The sequence below is a fragment of the Rhinoderma darwinii genome, chromosome 9 (genome assembly GCF_050947455.1).
Source record: "Rhinoderma darwinii isolate aRhiDar2 chromosome 9, aRhiDar2.hap1, whole genome shotgun sequence".
Lineage (NCBI taxonomy): Eukaryota > Metazoa > Chordata > Amphibia > Anura > Rhinodermatidae > Rhinoderma > Rhinoderma darwinii.
In genome coordinates this window covers 102779116-102801993 of record NC_134695.1, presented here as the reverse complement: position 1 = coordinate 102801993, position 22878 = coordinate 102779116, and the positions used below count along the sequence as shown (strand labels likewise).

The following is a 22878-nucleotide window of genomic DNA, read 5'->3' as shown; positions in this document are numbered from 1 at the left end:
TAATGCCACCATACTGTGACTGAATAATGCCACCATACTGTGTCTGAATAATGCCACCATACGGTGACTGAATAATGCCACCATACTATGACTGAATAATGCCACCATACTGTGACTGAATAATGCCACCATACGGTAACTGTATAATCCCACCATACTGAGACTAAACAACACTTCCATACACTGATTTAATAATGCTGCCATACAATGTCTGAACAAAACCAACATTATGAACAAATGATGCTGCCATACAGTGACTGAATAATACTACCATAAAGTGACAGATTAATACCACTAAATAGGGACAGAATAATACCACCATACGTTGACTGAATAATACTGCCCTACAGTAAAGGAATAATATGCAGTGACCTAATACTACTACTACCGTACAGTGACTGAAAAATACCGCCACGCAGTAACCTAATAATACCACTATGCTGGTTCATGAATGGCTAGTACAGAGTCCTCTCCTTAACCTCTTATAACACATTTGAGATAAATTAAAATGCTGATTGTGAGGCAGACTTGACTTCATACACCATATCAGTTCCCAATCTCACTAATGCACATATAGATAAATGAACTGAATATCTAGAGCCAATAATCTAGTGGACAGTGCAAAGGGCGGACCAACTCCATTAGGTGGGAGGAGATGTTCAGAAAGGTGTATATATATATATATATATATATATATATATATATATATATATATATATATACACACACACACTTTTTAACTGTTGTCCTTATTGAGTTTTTATTTATTTACTATAGGTCCATGATATTTATCACTGTGTCACTGATATAAATTATTACATAAGCAAAAAGATCAATTTATTATGCCTTGTTGAGGTTATGTTTAATGCAATCATCTTTTTACAGCATGTGCTCAAACCATCTAGCAGAGGACGGCATCCTGCAGTTACTTTCTACTAGTAGAAATGTTACAGAGATCAGTGCCAGGTAATGTGAAATGCCATCACTAAGCAAACAAAACATATCAAGTGTGTTCCTTATTAACACGTGGTGGAAGATTTATCAAAATTAGGCCTTATTCACACGAACGTGTTATACGTCCATGATACGCGCGTGATTTTCACCTATGTTAGTGAATGGGGCCGTTCAGACTGTCAGTGATTTTCACGCAGCGTATGTCCGCTGCGTAAAACTCACGACATGTCCTATACTTGCCCGTGTTTCGCGCATCACGCACCCATTGAAGTCAATGGGCGCGTGCAAATCGCACTTGGCACACGGAAGCACTTCCGGGTTCCGCGCGTGATTCGCGCAACAGTAGTAAAAAAATTAATGAAAACCGAAAAGCACCTCCTGCTTTAATGTTTGTAAACATAAAAACAGAGTGTCATAATGATGCCGGCTGCGCGAAAATCACGCAGCCACGCACCATATACAGATGCCAAATTCAGCGTTTTTTGCTCACGCAATACGCACATGTTCGTGTCAATAAGGCCTAAGTGATAATGAAAAGTGTAGCAATTGCCCATAGTAACCAATAAGATTGCTTCTTTTATTCTAGCCCACTTTTCCTCTTTGCCAACATTGATAAGTCGCTGCCATCATGTTATCATAAATAGCACAACATTCGATTTTTCATTTTATTTTATTCGTTTTTCAGTTGGTTTAAGTTTGATGTAGTACCTAGTTCTGATCTGAAGATGTCACTATTGTAACTGCTGACTAAATGCTTGGCAAACAACTTTACCCCATTGAAGCAAATATCTCATATAAATGCATCCAGAAGATGGAAAAAAACTGGTAAAAAATACATCACTCAACTATATTTCCCCTTGTGAGGCCACATCTTCAGTAAACTATAAAAAGTTTATAGGAAAACTGCAAAGGGTCCAAAAAAAGTGTTGGTTTCTCTTAGGGTATGTTCACACGGCCTATTTACGGACGTAATTCGGGCGTTTTTGCCCCGAATTACGTCTGAAAATAGCGCCTCAATAGCGTTGACAAACATCTGCCTATTGAAAGCAATGGGCAGACGTTTGTCTGTTCACACGAGGCGTAATTTACGCGCCGCTGTCAAAAGACGGCGCGTAAATAGACGCCCGCGTCAAAGAAGTGACCTGTCACTTCTTTGAGCGTAATTGGAGCCGTTATTCATTGACTCCAATGAATAGCAGCGCTAATTACGCCCGTAAAGGGTATGTTCACACGATGAGAGGCATTTACGTGTGAAAAGACAGACTGTTAACAGCTGCCTCGTTTCACACGTAAATGCTCCTCCTCGCATTTTGCGAGCCGTCTGAGACGCTCGTAAATCTTGAGCTGTACTTCATTGAGTTCAATGAAGAACAGCTCAAATTACGTGGCAAAGAAGTGTCCTGCACTTCTTTGCCGAGGCAGTCCATTTACGCGTCGTCGTTTGACAGCTGTCAAACGATGACGCGTAAATTAGAGGTCGTCTGCACAATACGTCGGCAAACTCATTCAAATGAATGGGCAGATGTTTGCCGACGTATTGTAGCCCTATTTTCAGACGTAAAACGAGGCATAATACGCCTCGTTTACGTCTGAAAATAGGTTGTGTGAACCCAGCCTAACAATAAACGGCTAGTAAAAATTGGTCTTGTCCAGCATAAAAAAAAGGACTGAACCTAAAGGTGATCTTATTTAGGTCTCATGCCGTAGAGCCATTTATGGAGGCACAAGGAGTCTATGAGGCTTTCCGGGTGCTGCTTTTGGGGCAGACTGTATGGCGCAATCTGCTGAATCATGGCACTAATTTGTGTTTCATTTGGATTCATATGGAATTTAATAGAAAAGACCTCCTTCCTCCCTTCCTTCCATGACCAGTCTTCTAACATTCCCATACAGGTATATAGGAGAAGGGTGGGGATCATCTTTGCCACTTAAACAGAGGTCGGATGTTGTCGGGAGTTCTTTAGGCCTCGTTCAGATCAGCGTCGGGTTCCGTTTAGGGTTTCCATTCACCCATTCCGTCAGAGGAACGGAAAGCCAAACGCAGATCATAACTTCCCTTTGCATTACCATCGATTTCAATGGTAATGCTTCCGTTGCAAATCGTTTCCGTTTGGTTTTGTTCTGTAAGGTTTCCGGTTTTTCTGTGGAAACAATAGCGCAGTTGACTCTTCTTCTTTTGTTAAGTTCTTAGAATTCTATTCAACCATTTTTTGATTATTTCTGCTTCCGGAAAAGCGGTGTGCCAATATGACCCACATTCCAGCTGCTTGCTGGCGTGGTTACCCAATGTTTTCTGCTGCGTTATCCAGTGATACATACCCATGCCCATATGGACCCAACCCCCATAGGAATTGTAATGGTGCAATATTGGTGGTTACACATCTTTCCCAGAAAGACATCTTACTATATATAGGAAGCAATAAGAATTTGTAAAAACTTGACAGAAGAGGACATCTTATATAGAGAGTAGTCACTTTTATGGGGACATTGTTTGATCCTGCTATGATGGACTGTGGTTGTCACTATTATGGGGGCTCTGTGGCTGACACTGTTATGGGGATACATTGACTTGATCTGTTTTAAGGCTGTCATTATTGCAATGGCCATATTTTGTGTGGTCCTCTTTCTGATAGAAATTTGCTCTGATGTTCTATCTGGAGGTAGATCTCAGAATTGTAAAGGCTCTGTATATAAAGGTGCCATGTTCTGACAAGTGCGCCAAATGTGTCCCCGCACCATAAAGGTTAGACTGCTCTGATCTATTGTATACGGCAACTTTAAAATACAGTTCAGTTCTGTTCCTTCAAACCCAAATGATATGTAAGTTACACATCACTGATCTTGGGTATACTGAGAAGTAAATATCCTGCCAGGCCCATCTGTCCTATAATATAAAGCCGGAATAACACAATACAGACACATTGAATGTTTGAGCTGATTCAGCCCATGACACCAAACCAAAGCGTTCTCATAAAGCAGATGGGTGTGATAAATATGCACAAACTGCAATTATTTAATATCCTTTTGCTTAAAACTAGACGGCTAATGAGCTTGGTAAAAGGCCAGAATTTGTGAGAAAACGTTGTATTGACGCTGGTATGTCAGGGATGGAAATGTCATATGCACTATATAGATAAAAGTATTGGGACACCTACACATTACACCTACAGGAGCTTTTATGACATCCCAATATAAATCCATAGACATTAATATGGAGTTGGTCCCCCCTTTGCAGTTAAAACAGCTTCCACTCTTTTCGGGGCTTTCTACAAGATTTTGGAGTGTATGTGGGAATTTTTGCCCATTCATCCAGGAGGGCATTTGTGAGGTCTGGCACTGAGGATGGAGGGGGTCTGGCTCGTAATCTCTGTTCTAGTTCATCCCAAAGGTGTTGGATGGGGTTGAGGTCAGGACTCTGTGCGGCCAGTCAAGTTCTACTACACCAAACTCACCCAACCATGTCTTTATGGACCTTGTGCAACTGGAGCGCAGTCATGCTGGAACAGAAAAAGGACGAACTACAAACTGTTCCAACAAAATTAGAAGCTACAAATGTCCTAAATGTCTTGGTATGCTGAAGCATTAAGATTTCCCTTCCCTGGAACAAAGCAGCCTAGGCCGACCCTGAAAAAGAACCCCATAGCATTACCCTCCGCCACCAAACTTTACAGTTGGCACAATGCAGTCAGGCAGGTAACGTTCTCATGGCATTCACCAAACCCAGACTCGTCCATCAGACTCCAGATAGAGCAGCGTGATTCATCCCTCCACAGAACACATTCCCACTGCTCCAGCGTCCAGTGGCGGCGGCTTTATATCACTCCATCCGATGCTTGGCATTGTGCTTCATGATGTAAGGCTGGCATAACAGCTGCTTGGCAATGGAAACCCATGTCATGCATTTATTGAGTCAGCAGAACATGGGCGACTTTTATTCACTATGCGCCTCAGCACAGTGAATAAAACTATGTTACGTTACATGGTCTGCACTTCGTGGGTGAGTTGCTAAACGCTTCCACTTTGTAATAATACCACTCACAGTTGATCGTAGAATATCTAGAAAGGAAGAGATTTCACAAACTGTCTTGTTGCAGAGGTGGCGTCCTATTACAGGACCACACTTGGATCCAGTGAGCTCTTTACAATGACCCATTCTTTCACAAATGTTTGTAAAGGCAACTGCATGGCTAGTGCTGGATTTTATATACCTGTGGCAATGGGACTGAATGAAACACCTGTATTCAATAATTAAGAGGTGTGTCCCAATAATTTTGTCCATATAGTGTATATTAACCTCTCAGAAAACAAAAACATAGTACAGACTTGCATGCCATGGTGTACGTCAATTATAATAGATTACTGCTTTTATTTATGTCATGGCTGTGGTCCGTTTCGATGGTAAATTGCCATAATTACAGTTAGTGACCCCAAAGAAGCTGTTAGGGCGGGTTCACACATGGCGGAATTTCACTTAAATTCCGCTGCGGACACTCCGCAGCGTTAATCCGCAGCGGAGCCGTTTCTCCATTGACTTTCACTTTAATTTAGCAGTGTTCGTTTACACGATGCGTACAATTCCGCTGCGGAGCATAGGCTGCGGAGCGGAATTTGGTGTCCGCAGCATGCTCTGTCTGTTGCGGAGCAGTGGCGGACTCATGGCGGAATTTCTCCATTGACTTCAATGGAGATTCAAAGTTCCGCAATGAAGTCCGCAGCTGTCATGCACATGTCATGTGTGCTGCGGATGCGTCTTGCTTTTTTAACTTGACATTTCTTCATTCTGGCTGGACCTATGTATTTCTAGGTCTACAGCCAGACTGAGGAAGTCAATGGGGCTCCCGTAATGACGGGAGCGTTGCTAGGAGACGTCAGTAAATAGTCACTGTCCAGGGTGCTGAAAGAGTTAAGCGATCGGCAGTAACTGTTTCTGCACCCGGGACAGTGACTACCGATCCCAATATACATGTATCTGTAAAAAAAAATGAAGTTCGTACTTACCGAGAACTCCCTGTTTCTGTCTCCAGTCCGGCCTCCCAGGATGACGTTTCAGTGTAAGTGACGGCTGCAGCCAATCACAGGCCAAGCACAGGCTGCAGCGGTCACATGGACTGGCGCGTCATCCAGGGAGGTCGGGCTGGATGCCGAAGGAGGGACGCGTCATAAAGACAACGGGCGGTAAGTATGAATTTCTTTTACTTTCACTAGGGAAAGTGCTGTCCCTTCTCTCTATCCTGCACTGATAGGGAGAAGGGAAGCACTTTTCCCGCAGTCCGCAGCAGCTAGTCCGCATCAATTTTCTGCACATTTTGTGCAGATCCGCAGCCGTAATCCGCAACCCGGATTAGGTGCGGCATTGATGCGGACAGTTGCGGAGGAATTCCGCCATGTGTGGTCATGCCCTTAGGCAGCACGGATTGAGGGGTTGTTAGGTTCCTCTTTGGTAAATGTTAAATTGTATATTGAACAATGATATACTGTATGTGTTTGATACCAGCAGTCTGAAAACAGTAGTAGTCTGGTTTACTGTCACTTGGGTCTTACCATTGGCTTGGCTACCTATATCCTATTACATTAAGAATTGTAACAATCCTGTTCCAGTCAGGTCCGTGGGACTGACGGGTTCAGTGAAAGCTGGACACGCAGGATCAATCTGTAATCTATCACATCTAAGTTCATAACTTAGATGTGATAGATTGCAGGTGGATCCTGCTGACACTGCACCCGTCAGGTTCGCGGTACTGACGGATTCAGGTCATAGCGAAAGATACAGCTGCTCTTTATAGAGAATACAGAGCAGCTGTATCTCAAAAATGTAAAATATTTTTTAATAAAAACTATTTATAAAGTTGCACCAATCACACTGACCGACCTTTTTATAAAAAAAAAAAAAAAAAAATACCCTTCAAAGGTTTACATAGACTTAAAGCTGGCTCTGTTTTGGGACACTGTTGCAGGCATAAGTTTACTGTATTAGTCTAGCTCTGTATTGGGGTTACTCTGGGCTGTTAGGATTTCTAGGATTAGAAAGAAAGGGTTTAATTTTTCCCCTGAAACAGCGCCACTCTTGTCTATGGGTGATTTATGGTATTGCAGCACAACCACATTCAAGGGACAGACACTTTTTACTAATCTTCGACAACCCTTTTAAGACTATACAGATAATACAATAGCCTATAATACAAGTATAAGATAACTAAACGAACCATATTTATTGATTGTTTTTTTAAGTTCCAACCCTAATGAAGAAATCCGTGTTGTCTTCTCATCTTCTGGAGACTTGTTAAGAAAAATCGGGTAATTATTTAGTCTTATTATTATATTCTAAAGTGATTTTTACTCCCTAAACCCATACGAATAGTGTTCTTTTTTACGTGTTGGTCTTCAAGCTTCTCAATGGTATTTTCGTGATTTCTGTGTTATGTTGCTGGTGGTCATCTTCTTATTTTCCTTTTAAACTTCTGAGCATTAGGACTCTTGTATACGATTTGACATTATATGAGGTACATAGGGCATACTGTGAATATGAAATCTTACCCATAAAAATTGTGGCATCGTCCATCGGTATATCTTCGTACACACCATACCCAACCGAGTCAGTATGGCACAGCAAGGGGGTTGTCCAGCTCCATACTAAGGGGCCTAAAAAGCCTCTGTGCACTGCCATACAAGCTCTGTGCCCATGTCCATGAGCACTTACTTAGATTGGTCTCCTCATAATATATCCAAAATAAGATAAAACTACCGTATGTTTTTATCATGTGAGAAAGTAATATGCTTGATGTGGTCATAGATCCACTTGTCTGATGCCTTCCTGCCCATGTTCTTCTCAAAGGTCTTCACCAACGTCAAAGTACAATGGAGTTAGTAAATTTCCTGCCTTGTTTTTTAATGTACTGTTTGGAGGGTCACCTCTTAAACAACCCAAAAATACCATAGCATGTGCTTATCTTTTATTTTATGGGGAGATTATTATAGTTGATGCTATTTCCTTTTACCATTGCTCTACTAAGTCCTAGCCTGTATCGTATTTCTTGACTGCTGCTCTTTTGCATCCCCTTTCAGATTACATTCATATAACTTCCATGCAGACCATCTTCGAAAGCTCTGTGCTGTGCTGGAAAACCGTGTTAACCATTTGAAGTGAGTTTATCATGCAGAATATCTCTAAATTGCCCTTGTTGGGAGTACCAACAAGCCACCTGGTATTGGCCAGGATATTTAGATGCAGGGCTAGGGTAGCAAACTAAACCTTTGCCCCAGGTGAAGGAAAGCCTGGCTATAACTTTGTATGAAGTCCCAACTTAACCATAGACACAAATTCTCAAAAATCAATCAACAATTTGTAAAATGACTAATTTTATCTTTTCATGGTTTTGTATCTACAAGAGTTTGTACACAAGAGTCCTGCACCAGGTCAGGCACCTGCGAGTTATCAGCATAGGCATGGGTAATAGAAACTTCAGGTTTCAGGTGCAGATATGGGTCTAGAGAGTTGGGCCACAAAGAACTTTAATGCAAATCTTTGCAGTGTGTAACTGAAATCCCACCCAAATCTCTCGCAGGCACACATATCAGTTTACTTGAACAAATATAGAGAAGCGCCATCTCTGTTTCATAATTAGCCAATTTATTTTACGTAAGAAGTCCTGGGAATTATTCAAAGTTTCAGGGCCTCATTGTTAGTTTTTAGGGCCAGAGAACTACGGATAAAGATTAATGGGGACCAAGAGTTTTGGATGTTGACAATTTTGGATTTACTTTCTTAGGGATATCACTATTCCCTGAACAAAACCATTATGCCCATTGCACACGACCGAGTGCCACTCGGGCTAATTTTCACAACATCTGAGTGGCACCCGATAGTTTTCCACGGATCACTGATGGGACCCGGCCGGCATTACTTGGATTAATAAATACCTTTACTAAAGCCTATTGAATTATGTATAACATTTCAGAATATGACTAGTTAATGGCAATGACAATAATGTATGCTTGCAGATTAAAGAGGAACAATATAACTTTGGAAGCAGCGAAGGAGCTTTTTACAGTTCAGTCAAGAAAGCCGCATTATTTCATCTTAAGGTAAGATAAAACGGACTTTCCCTGAGTAAAAGTCAAGAAAATCCCCACACGTCATCATAGTCCTCCCTCATTGATACTATCAACATGTGTTGGTGTGCTTTTATTTTTATCTTATTAAGTAGTTACTTTTTGTGCTTCAGTATTGAGGAACCATGGATGGCCGAAAAAAATTTGATGTCACTTGTCCATCATATAATGCACATTCCTTCAAGACTTCAGTGTATTAGGTAAGTGAAAGGTAAAGATGTTATAATAAACCTTCCTAAGGAAACTTGCCATTGACTTGAAGGAAGGGCTTTGGATGGTTGGATAACTGATGAAATCACAGGTTAGTCTGTAAGGTTAGGGTGTGTAGAGTTTTAAAGAACTATAAAGCACATTAAAGGGACTGTCCAGTTTAGAAAAAACAGTTTCATATACTCTATTAGGGAATTCTGAATTATTATAGCGCAGTCCTCTGGTCAGGATTCTCATCTCTTGGCCAGAGTGGAGAGTGGTTATAATGAGCGTTTCTCCTTCTGGAGGACCAGTCTTGTCCTTTATTACAAAGACAACCCATTGATTTGAATGGGCGCTGTGTAATGCTTTATTTCCCCTGTAGTGGTGCTGCAGGGTAACTGAACACTTCATGCTAGGTGCTGATCGCTAGGGATTCCAGCAGGGGGACACTTTGTGATCAGCTTATTATCAGGGGACCCATCTAGCAAGTAGGCATTGACCAAAGCAGAGAACCTCTTTAACACTAGTATATGAACAAATAACTCACTCACTAACCATAAATGAGGACTAATCTCCTTTTTTTGGATGTGTGATAAAAGTGAGATACTGTATATAAATACTTTTAGGAAGTCTTGTCATCAAAGCCAGACATTTTTAATCTTAACTTTATTACATATTGAATCTTCCCAGGAGAACATAATAGTTTCTAACAGAAGTCTATTCCACAATCCCAGTAAATCAAAATGAAATATACTGTAAATTCAAACTTATCAGTCTGGAAAAGGTTACATTGCCATTTCTAAGACTGGGGCTCTATCAAACAACAATGAGAGCCACTATCTTCAAAATAAAGAATAGATGTTATATTTTCTTATACGTAAGTGCATGACTTGGAGGCATTGGAGACAAGGATGTGAACCCATATATACGTTTTGCCTCAGCACCCAGGAGCTGCCAGTTGCCCTTCTGGTAGAAACATAGGATGATGAAGAAGAATTCCAAGACAAGTAATTTGTATGTCTAATGCAGCCATTCCCATCCAGGTTAGCGCGGTACCTAGGGGTTCAATGTAGCCCAGTCAGAAGTCCAATTGGAAAGAATTCTTGTCTAATTGCTGACAGCAATGTCATCCATATTGGTTCCCTAGCACAGATATATATTTTTTGGGCCTCCCCATAGGTAAAAATGTAAAGAGATCACTCGTCCTACTACATTTTGACTACTAGCGCAACCATATATGTGGAAAAGTAGAAAAATAGGGACACATTGCAAAATGATATCAATTATTATATATCAAAGATGTACCAAAGTATTATTTTTTCCTGTCTGAACTAAATTCTGTTTCATAATATATCTGAAAGCTTTTGTTAGTCATAAGCAGCGAGGAAGAGGAAAAAAATATTATTGACTCTATTAGTGATATATTACTATTAAAACAGTGTTTCTCAGAACTTGTAGGTCAAGTACCCCCTACTCAAATAACTTACATGAAAGTAGCCCCAAGTCTCTGATCTTACCGAGTGCCGCACGTATTTAAAGCACAGTAAAAGCAACACTGTGCCTGTACTCCTAGAGATATGTTGTGCAATCCGCGTTGTAATTGTACCTAAGATTGAGAACCTGGGATCTAGAGAACACAATTGTACCTCTTAGATTGCACCCATATAACACATTTCCCTTTAGCCCTTAAAAAATATGAAGAGCTGTCTTGTTAAGAAGTTGCGTTCCAGGGATCACCATTTCTGGCCCTCTAATTTCCCCTTTTGGTCAATTATTTGGCTCCATTATGCCCACCATTGAAAGGGCATGGTTCAGATTTACTTATCTCAAATCGACCTGTGCTGGTGAGATGTTCACTTTAAACTTCAACAATGAGGAAAAATGATATTTGTTGAATAAACATGATTACGTAAGAGCAGAATTATCTCAGTTTACAGTCATAAATGAAAAACATTTCTTTTTGTCATTTTAGTGTATTTCAGACTAAGTTGACTATAGAAGTGAATGTTGCGGACTGTCAAGATGGAAGGTAAAAATCTCTCTGCAGATTGGCTTGAAAGAAATAGCGCCTATCAGATGTTAACTTAGTATGGTAACAAATGCAATTGGCAGGGGACTCCACTGATTGGGCACCAAAGGTCTAGACCGTGTAGCCAGACTGGCACATCACTAAATATTGCTACCTGGCAACTAATCCATAGTCATATTATTCATAGAATATGTATACGTCCAGAAATAGTGTTCGCTTCTGTTTGCTGGGTGCCTTTATGCCACCAAACAGAATCGCTCCCAACCGTTAACAGGTGATGGTCATTATAGGGAACCTGCCGCCGAAAACTGACAGTAGAGCAGATGTCAATGTATCTGTATGGATATGTGTATGTTGGTGTCTCTGTTTGTGTATATGAATGAGTGCAGCTCAGTGTGTGTATGTGTGCATAGCATATGTATATCTGTACGTATCTGTGTGTATGTATTTGTGTTTTGGTTTGCACACATATATGTGAATCTGTATTCTTGCATGTGTATTAAAGAGGTTTTCCCATCGCAGACATTGATGGGATATTACTCAGATAAGCCTTCAATGTCTGATCAGTTGGGATCTGATTCCTGTGAAACACTCATCCATTGGCTTTTCTCTGAAACAGTACTTCTCCTGATCAGGCGTTGTAGCTTGTATTGCAACACAGCCCCATTCAAATGAATAGGGCTGTGTTGCAGCTTCTACATCGTGCCACGTGACAAGTAACACGGTGTGAGAGAAGGGCTGAAGGGGTCACTAAACTATGCCTAGTCGTTGGAGGCATTATGGTGGTCCCAATGGTTGTGCCCCTACCCATCAGACAGTGAGGGAATACCCTAGTGATATGACCAATGTCTGTGGTGGGATAACCCCCTTAAGCTATGGCTGCGGAGGGCCCCATACTAATTTTTCTATGGAACCCTATGATCATTTGTTATGTGCCTGTCAGAAACTCTCTGTGTTACCATAAATATGAAGAATTATCCATTGTCGGCCAGATTGGCCCCATTATCAGCACAAAAAGATTCTTCATTATTGGCTATGTATCTAGTGTCTCTGGAATAGATCTGTACCCGCATAGGGAATAGGGGGCACTTTTGTATCACCATTTTATTGCCTATTCAGGTAACATAAACCAAGAAATCCATTCAATACAAAATCTTTTCTATTTTTGAACATAAACCAAGATAACCAGGGCAATGGAAGGGGCATGGTTCTTTACCCATGCCCATCTTGCAAAAAGTATACTTATCTTATTCATGATTTCAAAGTAACTGAAATACAACTTTTTATATGTTGTGTAGTACAAAAAAAAGTTCATGTATTTGTTTAACTTTTTGCTTTTATAATTGGATTTCAGCGTTCCTGCAGGTTTTCAGGCACTGAAATCATTAAGGTAATGGATGTATTTTCTTCTTTACATTATAATGATTTGCTATACACAGTCCCTAAACATGAATCCCTTTATACTGAGCAAAAAAGAAAAACAGCTAACTGGCAAATATAATGAGGACTCCAACCTTTTTGCATCTTTACTAAAATAAAATGATATTGCTAAGGAGCACTATCTTCTACACTAATCTAAAAATGCATATGAACTGTAGGTGTGTATACCATATTTTGCATAAATCATATTATAAGATTTTCAAAAATGTTATGTTTATGCCCTAGGTTTAATGAATGCAGACTGGAAATTGATAACTTGGCGTCTCTAGATCCTCTGATTAAAAGCAGCAGAAGTCTTACTGAGCTGAGGTGAGAAATCCTCATAGTGAAGAAGTCGGAGAGAGATAGGCTTCCCTTTAAAGATAAAAAAAATTGAAATAATAAGTGGATTCTGGAAGGTCATACTGGTATTGATATGCACAGGACAGGTCTGTAGGGCCAGCACAGAGAATTTGAAATCCCCCCTCCGCCCTATAGATTATGATCGAAAATGCACCCACACTGAATAGAGCAATTTTAATAATGATATTATGTCACAAAATTACTATTTATGTAGTTCTTAATTATATCCTTTAAGAATGGCTCCAAGGATAGAGTCGTATATATAATACATCTAGGGTATACACTAAACAACTGGTCTACCTAGTACTGCATTCCCCAGCATGCATACAATGCATGATACTGAATGATCAATGATTAACGTGTCCTGACATCATGTCTATCATGAAAACATGATTACAGTACGGGACAGTTGTCCCGCAGCGAGGCAGGGACTCCTAGCATCGTACATAACTATGATGCTAGGAGCCCGGCTCCCTGCAGTGTGTTCGGTCCGGTACTTGTGTCCGAAATACATTCCCCCCCGGAGTGGCAAAAATGTTCAGGTGAGCGCTGTGCCACTCTGTTTCTGATCGGCTTTCCTTGGAGCGGTGAACGGGCTCAATAGAAAGTCTATCAACCTGTACACCGCTGTATCGGCTTTCCGAGAAACTAAGCGGCACAACGCTCACCCAAACGCTTCTGCCGCTTCGTTTTAGCGATCGGTGGGTAACTCAGTGCTCGGACCCCACCGATCAAAACGTCTGACATGTCACTATGACATGTCAAAAGTTTTTTGAAAGTTTAGTTACCCTTTGAGCAAACATGATTGATTTAAAAATAAAATTGTCATGGATGTTTTTTTGACTATTACTTCGAGTACTGACCAATGGTCTTTTGTCAATGTATTTCTAGTGAGAAATGTTCTATTCATGTTCTATTGTCACAGTTTTTCAAGAACCAACCTTGGTGATGCAGGAGTTTGCATTGTTTCCAGTTTCCTAACCTCTCTTCCATCCCTCAAGACCATTAAGTGAGTAATAATTCTTCATTCTCGGTCTGGGATGACAATATTATTCCAGAATTAGACATATTGCAGTCCAGGCTTATATAGCTCTGCTGTAAGATTATTTTTTCCCTCTGCTACTTCTAGGGCTATGTGATGGATATTGTAATATAGACATATGGTGTTGAGACATATATGGAGATTTCATCCACAACACAACTGTGGGGTGTGAAAGCAAGGATGTATATACTGTAGATTCAGCCCATCCTGCTGTTGTAGGGCCCATGGATGGGGGTCGCTTCCCTCTACCTCATGAATGGTGTGAACTATAGGGCTCTACCTCTCCAACATCAGTAAATAAAAGTGGAGGAAAGGGCAGTGCAATGGTATTGAATGAGTCCTTTTTTCTAGCCTATTTGATGTCGATTTCAACTGTGAAATGTCGTTAAAGTGAAATTGCACCTTTTATTATTAAGTTAATAACCATATCTCATGGTTGATGTTGGTGTTGGATAACTTTGTTCCCTAAAGAGGGTTTCCCACTAAAATGTTGGATAACAAATGTATAGGACATGTCATAAAACACTGAATGATGGGGGTCCGGCTGCTTGCAATGGTGAATGTGTGGTCCCTCTCCACTGAAATGAATGAAGTTTTCTTCTTCAGTTTTTGTGACAATATCATCCATTGTCTTCTTTTCCCTTCCACACTTTCGTGGATAAGTATTTTTCAATGAGCTGGGTCATAAAACAATTAAAATGAAATAAAGTTTTAGTCTGGTCATTTCTGCTTCAAGTTGAAGTGTCCTGAGTATGTCCAACATCCCTCCAACAACAACCCTCAAAGACATTAATCTATATACGTAAGATATAATCTTCTCTTCTTCTTTCATAATAGATTGGCCTCTGTAAACATGTCGCATATCGGCGTGATGCATCTTACAGGAAGCCTGAAGCACTGCGAATCAATCCAACATATTGAGTAAGTACTATAAACCGCTAGTTTCAAATCTGTAAAAACATTTTTAATGTCCCTTTTAGGTTGAAAATATCATACATCCCCCTTCTACCAAACCAAAGAATTAATGTGTTAAAAAAAAAACACTCATTAGCTTATAATCCGCTGTACTTGCTGCTGGCGGCACCCATTTCTAGGCAGCAAATGACACTTACATGAGCATCTACAAATGATCCATCAGGATGACCGACTCCCCAAAAAGGGTCAGACTGGCCCACCCGGATACCAAAGTATCTTCTGGTAATCACAGGCTCTGGCATAGTAAATGTCCAGCTGAAGACAACCCCATTTGGACCTTTGTTTTGAGATAATCACTTGCCCCTATTTCTGTAATGTGACCACTTGGAAGGATGACCTGTACTATTGTACTTAAATATTGATCTGGGTTATGTTAGTGGGGTCCAGGGGTTAAATAAGTGTCCCCATTTTATATATATATATATATATATATATATATATATATATATATATATATATATATATAAACGAAGAAATGAACGCAGCACTCCAGGAGTAGTTGTAAAACGAATTGTGGTTTATTTAACCCATGAAAAAAGAATGCTACGTTTCAGTCCTCTTAGCAGGACCTTTCTCAAGCTGAGAGGACTGAAACGTAGCAATCTTTTTTCATGGGTTAAATAAACCACAATTCGTTTTACAACTACTCCTGGAGTGCTGCGTTCATTTCTTCGTTGCTGTATCTAAAAGGACCGTGTGGATGACGGTCATGGACGCATAGCACCTTGCTATTGTATATCTTTGAAGTGCTGCTTTTTTTCTACCTTCTATATATATATTTTTTTATTTTTTATTTTTTTACTTCATTTCTCATTACTAGCTCTGGTACAGATTTTAAAAAAACCCTATAAGAGTATTTGTTCTTGAGCATGTGTTATAATGGGATGTTCTAAGCTTTACAACTCATCTATGTGTATTTCTCAGTTTGTCCAATAATGCCATTGGCGAAAATGGAGCAAAATCTGTGACACATTTACTGACACAGAAGAGGAATCTTCTTGCCATAAAGTAAGTTTCATGAAAAAGTCAACGGCTTATAATATTAGTAAGATATACATAGATGCTGGAGTTGTCTACATGAAATATACCTTCAACATTCTGAAAATATTGGAGATTAAATAAAATGGTCCAGTTTTGATATCCAACCTCTTCTCTCAAATTTATGTGCCACTGTACTTTGTAGAGACTAGTTATACTAGCGTCTACTCTTTTAATAGTTACGTTGTTACTTAGGGTGAAAAAAAGACACACGTCCATCATGTTCAACCTTTCTCAGATCAATTATATATAATTTAATGCTAAATTAATTATAATTTTCTATGCCATTTGTCAAATAAGCATCTTGCCCTATTTAAATGTTGTCATTGTATCTTCCATTACTACCTCTTGGGGTAGGGTATTCCCTAGTTTGACTACTCTAACAGTAAAGAACCCTTTCCTATATTGATGTCTGAATAGCCTTTCCCCCACATGTAAAGAATGTCCCCTGGACATGTGTACAGATCATGTGGCAGTTCTTTGTAATGATCACACACATATTTATACATGTTAATAAGATCACCACTAAGGTCTTTTTTTTCCAAGCCGGACATGCCCAATTTTTCTAGCGTTTCGTTGTAAAATTGTACTCAATAGTCTAGTCGTCTACCTTTGAACCCTCTTCAGCTTTATTATATAATTTTTACAATGTGGAGTCCAAAACTGAATCCCATATTCCAGGATTTTAAGAGGGGTAATATTACATTTGGATCACAGGTTTCTAGCTCTCTTTTTATACACTCTATAATCTTAGTTGCTTTTGCAGCTGCTGCTTGACATTGAGTACTGCTGCTTAGCTTACTCTGTGTTCCAGTTTTATTCTATATAATGGCCCACATTAACTAATGCTATTTAATAGTTAGACAGCGTAAATTTAGATCCGACAGTTACAAAATGCGCCAAATTTATCACAGTGGTGCATTTTGTATTATCATTTTGGCGCATCATGCATGATTCTATTCTCTTCCTTATATCACCTTTGATTTGGCTTATTTTGCACCAGAATTTTGTGCCAGTTTTTAGGCGCACTTTTGGTGCATTTTAAGACAGGCCTCTTTTTTGTAGGATATGCCCCCCTTTCTGCTAAACCACATCCTCTTTACAAGACACTTTTAAAAAGTGGCTAGTTAAGTGAAATTTGTGCCAAAATGTCTCCATTGTTTTTCCAGAATTCCCTGTTTTCTTTTTTGACCTTTATGTTTCTCAATAGCATATTCAAGATTTCTGTGATAGTATCCATTGGTCTTGTTGCTCTTCACTTCTTCCTTCCTTCCTTCAACTCGTGTATTTTCCATTTAGTTGCGTCTTCTTATAATAAATCAAAACTAAGTTAATATTAGTCTGGACAATCCTGATTTAAGTGGACGTTTAGGCCTGACCAAGGGCCTAGCTTGAAGTTCCTTGGCCCAAATGCAAAATCTGTAACAGGCCCCCCACCTACCATGTGCTATTTTTTAATACTGTTGTCTACCTAGCTGGCAAAGGGGCCTTTGGGCCCCTCAGGCACCAGGGCCTGGGTGCAACTGCTACCTTTGCACCCCTTATAGGTACGCCCCTGGGCCTGACTCGGGCAAGAATGTACTTGATTTGAACCACTATGGGGAAGGCTCTATGGTCAAGTAACGGCAATGGTCAAGGCTGGTTGGGTTGTATTCTAAAATGTGAAATATTAAATATGTTTAGGCGGCATCAAAATAATCCAGTAACAAATCTCTGGGTTCTTTTTAGTGTATGTGGCTGTGGCTTCTCAATGACTTCCGAAGAAGGAAGAAAGTTTATTACAGAATTATCCAGGTGTCCTGATCTTCAGGAGATAAAGTAAGAAAACACATTAAGCAGGCCATACAAATTAGATAAATTACGAAAGTGATTATTTTGTTCTGGGGCAAAAAGGATCAGACCTGTTTGATTTTAACATGCCCGATCCTTTGTTTCCAATGGGAGATAAGTGGGATTGTTTATGGTGAAATCTTTATATATGGAAATATCCAACACAATAATTATGAGGCTGTTTTCTATTCTGTCCAGTTTGCAGTATATGTCGCTGGACGATGACTCTCTCTTAGTTCTGGCCCAAGCACTTCCACAGATGTTATCAATAAGGAAACTAATGTAAGTATATGATCTTGTTATTCCTATAAATTATAGAATTATAAGGGAGATTAACAATGGGTTTCTGTTGGCAAAAAGAAAAGTCCAAATCTAATTTTGGTGATTTCCACAGTACAGCTCTTCCTTTATCTAATCCACATTTGAGACACACAGAATAGGTCAGACATCTATACACAGTAAAACATCATGGGACCAATGGAGGAAAGAAGGTTGGTGCCTCAAGTCCACACCTATAGAGGAATCAGAATGGGGCTGAAACTTAAGCCCCAACCCATTATAAAAAAAATGTTGTCCCTGTGCCGGTAGTACTACAACAATTGTGTAATACTGCACGGTGCCAATTGTGATGCAGATTATAAGTTAATTTAGTAGAAATACAATAAATTTAAAGTGGAGATTTCAGTTTGGGGACGTTACTACCTCCTCTAATATCTAGCCACATTTACTGTTTAGTTGCGGAGCAGTGGGCCTCATGGTTCAGTGCCTTATTCTTTTTTTGTGTGTGTCGATTGCAACCAATATAACCATACAGTGCGAAAATAATGCCGCCATACATTTCCCAAATAATACCGCCATACAGCACTCAAATAAAAATACCACCATACTGTGCCCATATAATATCCCATGTGGTGCAAAGATAGTACTGGCGTACATACAGTACCTAAATAATACCACTGTACAGTGTTGGAGCAGTGACATCATAATAAGCATTTGATGAGTTCAGGAAGTTCATGTTATTCTGTAGTATCAATGTAAAACACATGAATTCCCAGTTTTGCGTAATGGTACAGTGTAGTGGCATCACTGGAGAAGTTCCCCACCGTCGGTGAAACCGGGCCCATTACAAATAAATGGCTGCAGTATAAAAAATAATCCACTACTGTGCATTATTAAACCAAAACAAATCTCTGACAGTGACATCACAGTTGCTGGACTTGATTTTGTCAACATGATTTATCTTCATATCTTCATTGCTTAGTATGAGAAAAAAAAGTTGTCTGCTTACTAGAGGCAATTTTGACAACTATTCTGAATAGTCAAATATGACCAAGATCTTAAATGATCTTGGTCACTTGGTCACTGGTTTATGATCATTGAAATCTATATGTCTGAATGTATAATTGGGATCTATATAACTGTTGCATGGCTCTCCTCTTGCATGGCCCAGATACCAAGAGCAAGGACCTAAGGGTCCCTTTACATCGGCCAATTTTGGCCATAACCATAAGCGCCGATCAACGAGACAGCTCGTTAATCGGCGCTCGTTTGCTCCTTTCACAAGGAGCTATTATCAGTAATGTGTGGGGAAGAGCGATCGTTACTACGATCGCTCGTCTCCATCCATTACCATCATGTTGACAGCACATCTCCCTGTTTACACAGGAATATATGCTGCCGACAACGATAATATTTTCTGCTGCATAAACTATACAATCAGCCGATTAATAAGCGTTTGCTCACTCATCGGCTGATCGTTGCCCTATTGACACAGGGCAATGATCAGGAACAAGCATTCATATGCCCGATCATTGAGTCGTGGAAAAGGGCCTTAAGGGCTTGACTATGTATGGCCCATGGTAGATTTGCACTAATTCAAGCACCCAAACATCAGATTATCACATTGTTTAACCCCTAAATGACCGCCGATAAGCCTTTTCATGGCGGTCACTAACGGGCTTTATTCAGATGCATAAGCCTTTTTACGGCGCTGCATCAGAATAAAGTAAACAGGTCAGGGAGCCGTCAAATCTCCCTGCTCTCAGCTGCCAGACGTAGCTGAGGGCTGGGGGCGTCCCTGCTCGACCGGGTGAGATCGATATTAGTATCGATCTCACCCGTTTAACCCTTCAGATGCGGTGCTGAATAGCGTGCACCGCATCTGAGTGGTTTTGGAGAGAGGGAGGGAGCTCCCTCTCATCCCACTGACACCCGGCGATAAGATCGCCGAATGTCTGTGTCTCCGATGGCAGCCGGGACCCTAATAAAGGCCCCCAGGTCTGCCTGTAATGAATGCCTGCTAGGCATGACCTAGCAGATGCCTGTCCGTGTTGAACGGACAGGCATTAATACACTGCAATACAAAAGTATTGCAGTGTATTATAATAGCGATCGGAGAATCACATAGTGAAGTCCCCTAGTGGGACTAGTAAAAAGGTAAAAAAAAGTTTAATAAAGTTAATTAAAAAAATGTGAAAAAAAAATGAAAAACACACTTTTTCCCCTTACAAACTGCTTTACTATTAAAAAACCAAAATAAAGTAAAAAAGTTACACATATTTGGTATCGCCGCGTCCGTAACGACCCCGACTATAAATCTATTACATTACTTAACCTGCATGGTGAACGCCGTAATCAATTAAATAAAAAAACGACGGAAAATTTGCTGTTTTCTATGAATCCTGACTTTAAAAAAATGTGATAAAAAGTGATCAAAAAGTCGCATCTACTCTAAAATGGTACCAATAAAAACTACAAGTCTTCCCGCAAAAAAAAACCCCTCATACAACTGCATTGGCGGAAAAATAAAAAAGTTATGGCTCTTCAAATATGGAGACACAAAAACAAATAATTTTGAAAAAAAATAGTTTTTACTGTGTAAAAGTAGTAAAACATACAAAAACTATACAAATTTGGTATCGTTGCAATCGTAACAACCCACTGAATAAAGTTATTGTGTTATTTATAGCACACGGTAAACGGCATAGATTTAGGACGCAAAAAAGAGTGGCGACATTTCAGATTTTTTTCTATTCCCCCCCCAAAAAAAGTTAATAAAAGTTAATCAATAAATAATATGTACCTCAAAATGGTGATATTAAAAAATACAACTTGTCCCGCAAAAAACAAGACCTTATACAGCTATGTCGACGCAAAAATAAAAAAGTTATAGCTCTTGGAATGCGACGATGGAAAAACGTAAAAAATAGCTTGGTCATTAAGGTTTAAAATAGGCTGGTCATTAAGGGGTTAACATATAGCCCTATTGTGTAAGTACCTTTGACAAAAAGTCTGTGTTATTCAGAGGAGCCATAAAAAGTCATTTATTGACGATAAATTATGTTTTCTTTTTCAGCCTCGCCAACAATAAAATAACCTACAAAGGCGTTTTTTATTTATCTGAGAATATTCCCCATTGTACTGCCATAGAGAGCATCGAGTAAGTCTGACTATACTACAACAGTTTGTTGCGCTTGGATTAGGTTGTAAATCACTATTCATTGTTTTTCATAAATGTTTCGTTCTTTTTTGTAGAGTTTTGTAATTTCATAGTTAGTCTTATACATGTCTCTTTATGTCTGTTCTTGTAAAGCCAAGTGTAAGGTAAGGGTGTGAGCTGTGAAATAAAATAGTCTCAGACAAGCCTGGAAAAATACAACTGAACAAGTCTTTTTACTATGGTACCAACCTGGGTAGGAGGTACCGGCCATAATGGAGTTCAATCACTTCTCGCACAGATGAGAGGTACAGTTATTGAATGTTACATAACCCAGCACAAACTTTGGACAACTATGATACAAGGGTAGTAGTGGGGGCAACTGTGGTTCTCCTTCATTATTATCTCATGGCACAAATGATCTTCCCTGATACAGGGGCATATTAAACTATGGGGATTCAGATGATGCACAAACTTTCTCTCCAGTCCCAGTCTATTCTATCTGTGGCCTCAGTTTTGTGTCCCTAGCACCAGCTCGCAGCACCACCAGGCCCTCCGGGGTCACTTCCTCAGATACCAAACTCCGGACTACAGACACCATCACAACTACTCAGTGGTACCTGCCCATTTTTACGCACTTGGCGGAGCAACGTGGCGTCACAATGCCTGTTGCATTCTCCCGCTGAATGTGGCCTAATTTCATGTTCCTCCTCAGTCTAGGCATGGCAGCTGAGACCGTATCTCCCTGTCACCCTCCCAGACGGGCACGTGACTGAATACTAATCATTTAAAGGAGAACCACTGTAGTAATTTGACATTTAGGGTATGTTCACACGGCCTATTTACGGACGTAATTCGGGCGTTTTTGCCCCAAATTACGTCCGAAAATAGCGCCTCAATAGCGCTGACAAACATCTGCCCATTGAAAGCAATGGGCAGACGTTTGTCTGTTCACACGAGGCGTAATTTACGCGCCGCTGTCAAATGACGGCGCGTAAATAGACGCCCGCATCAAAGAAGTGACCTGTCACTTCTTTGAGCGTAATTGGAGCCGTTATTCATTGACTCCAATGAATAGCAGCGCTAATTACGCCCGTAATGGACGCGGCGTTCAAGCGCCTGCACATGCCGTTACGGCTGAAATTACGGGGATGTTTTCAGGCTGATCCCCGTAATTTCAGCCGTTACGGACGCCCTCGTGTGAACATACCCTAACACGCAGTACAGAAGTTCAATAGCTAACTACTAAGAGGTTCACGATATACATATTATATAACACATTTGGGCTCAGTCTCTGGTGGTTAAGTATAAGGTGGCCACACTACATCCATCAATCTCCACGTCAGTGTCCACTTGCTCACAGTTTTCCACTGATCCACATTGTGCCAAGATATTGCCCAACACTGGTTTGCCTTTTCCTCATTTGCATAGGCCACCAGTATCACTGCAGTCTCTTTGTCGCACTCAGCAGTCCCTATATACTTAGCTGCT

General features: G+C 40.2%; 1 protein-coding gene across 1 annotated transcript in view; it reads left to right on the top strand.

Moving 5' to 3' along the window:
- The window catches only part of NLRC5 (NLR family CARD domain containing 5), a 161728-nt gene that overhangs the window by 102672 nt on the left and 36178 nt on the right, over positions 1-22878 (top strand). The window contains exons 24-37 of the mRNA XM_075837146.1: positions 886-966; positions 7183-7248; positions 8017-8094; positions 8953-9036; positions 9177-9263; positions 11228-11284; positions 12639-12674; positions 12950-13033; positions 13992-14075; positions 14946-15029; positions 16008-16091; positions 17850-17939; positions 18150-18233; positions 21307-21390. Of these exons, the coding sequence (XP_075693261.1) occupies positions 886-966; positions 7183-7248; positions 8017-8094; positions 8953-9036; positions 9177-9263; positions 11228-11284; positions 12639-12674; positions 12950-13033; positions 13992-14075; positions 14946-15029; positions 16008-16091; positions 17850-17939; positions 18150-18233; positions 21307-21390 (1083 nt within the window). The remainder of the gene's footprint in view (positions 1-885; positions 967-7182; positions 7249-8016; positions 8095-8952; positions 9037-9176; positions 9264-11227; positions 11285-12638; positions 12675-12949; positions 13034-13991; positions 14076-14945; positions 15030-16007; positions 16092-17849; positions 17940-18149; positions 18234-21306; positions 21391-22878) is intronic.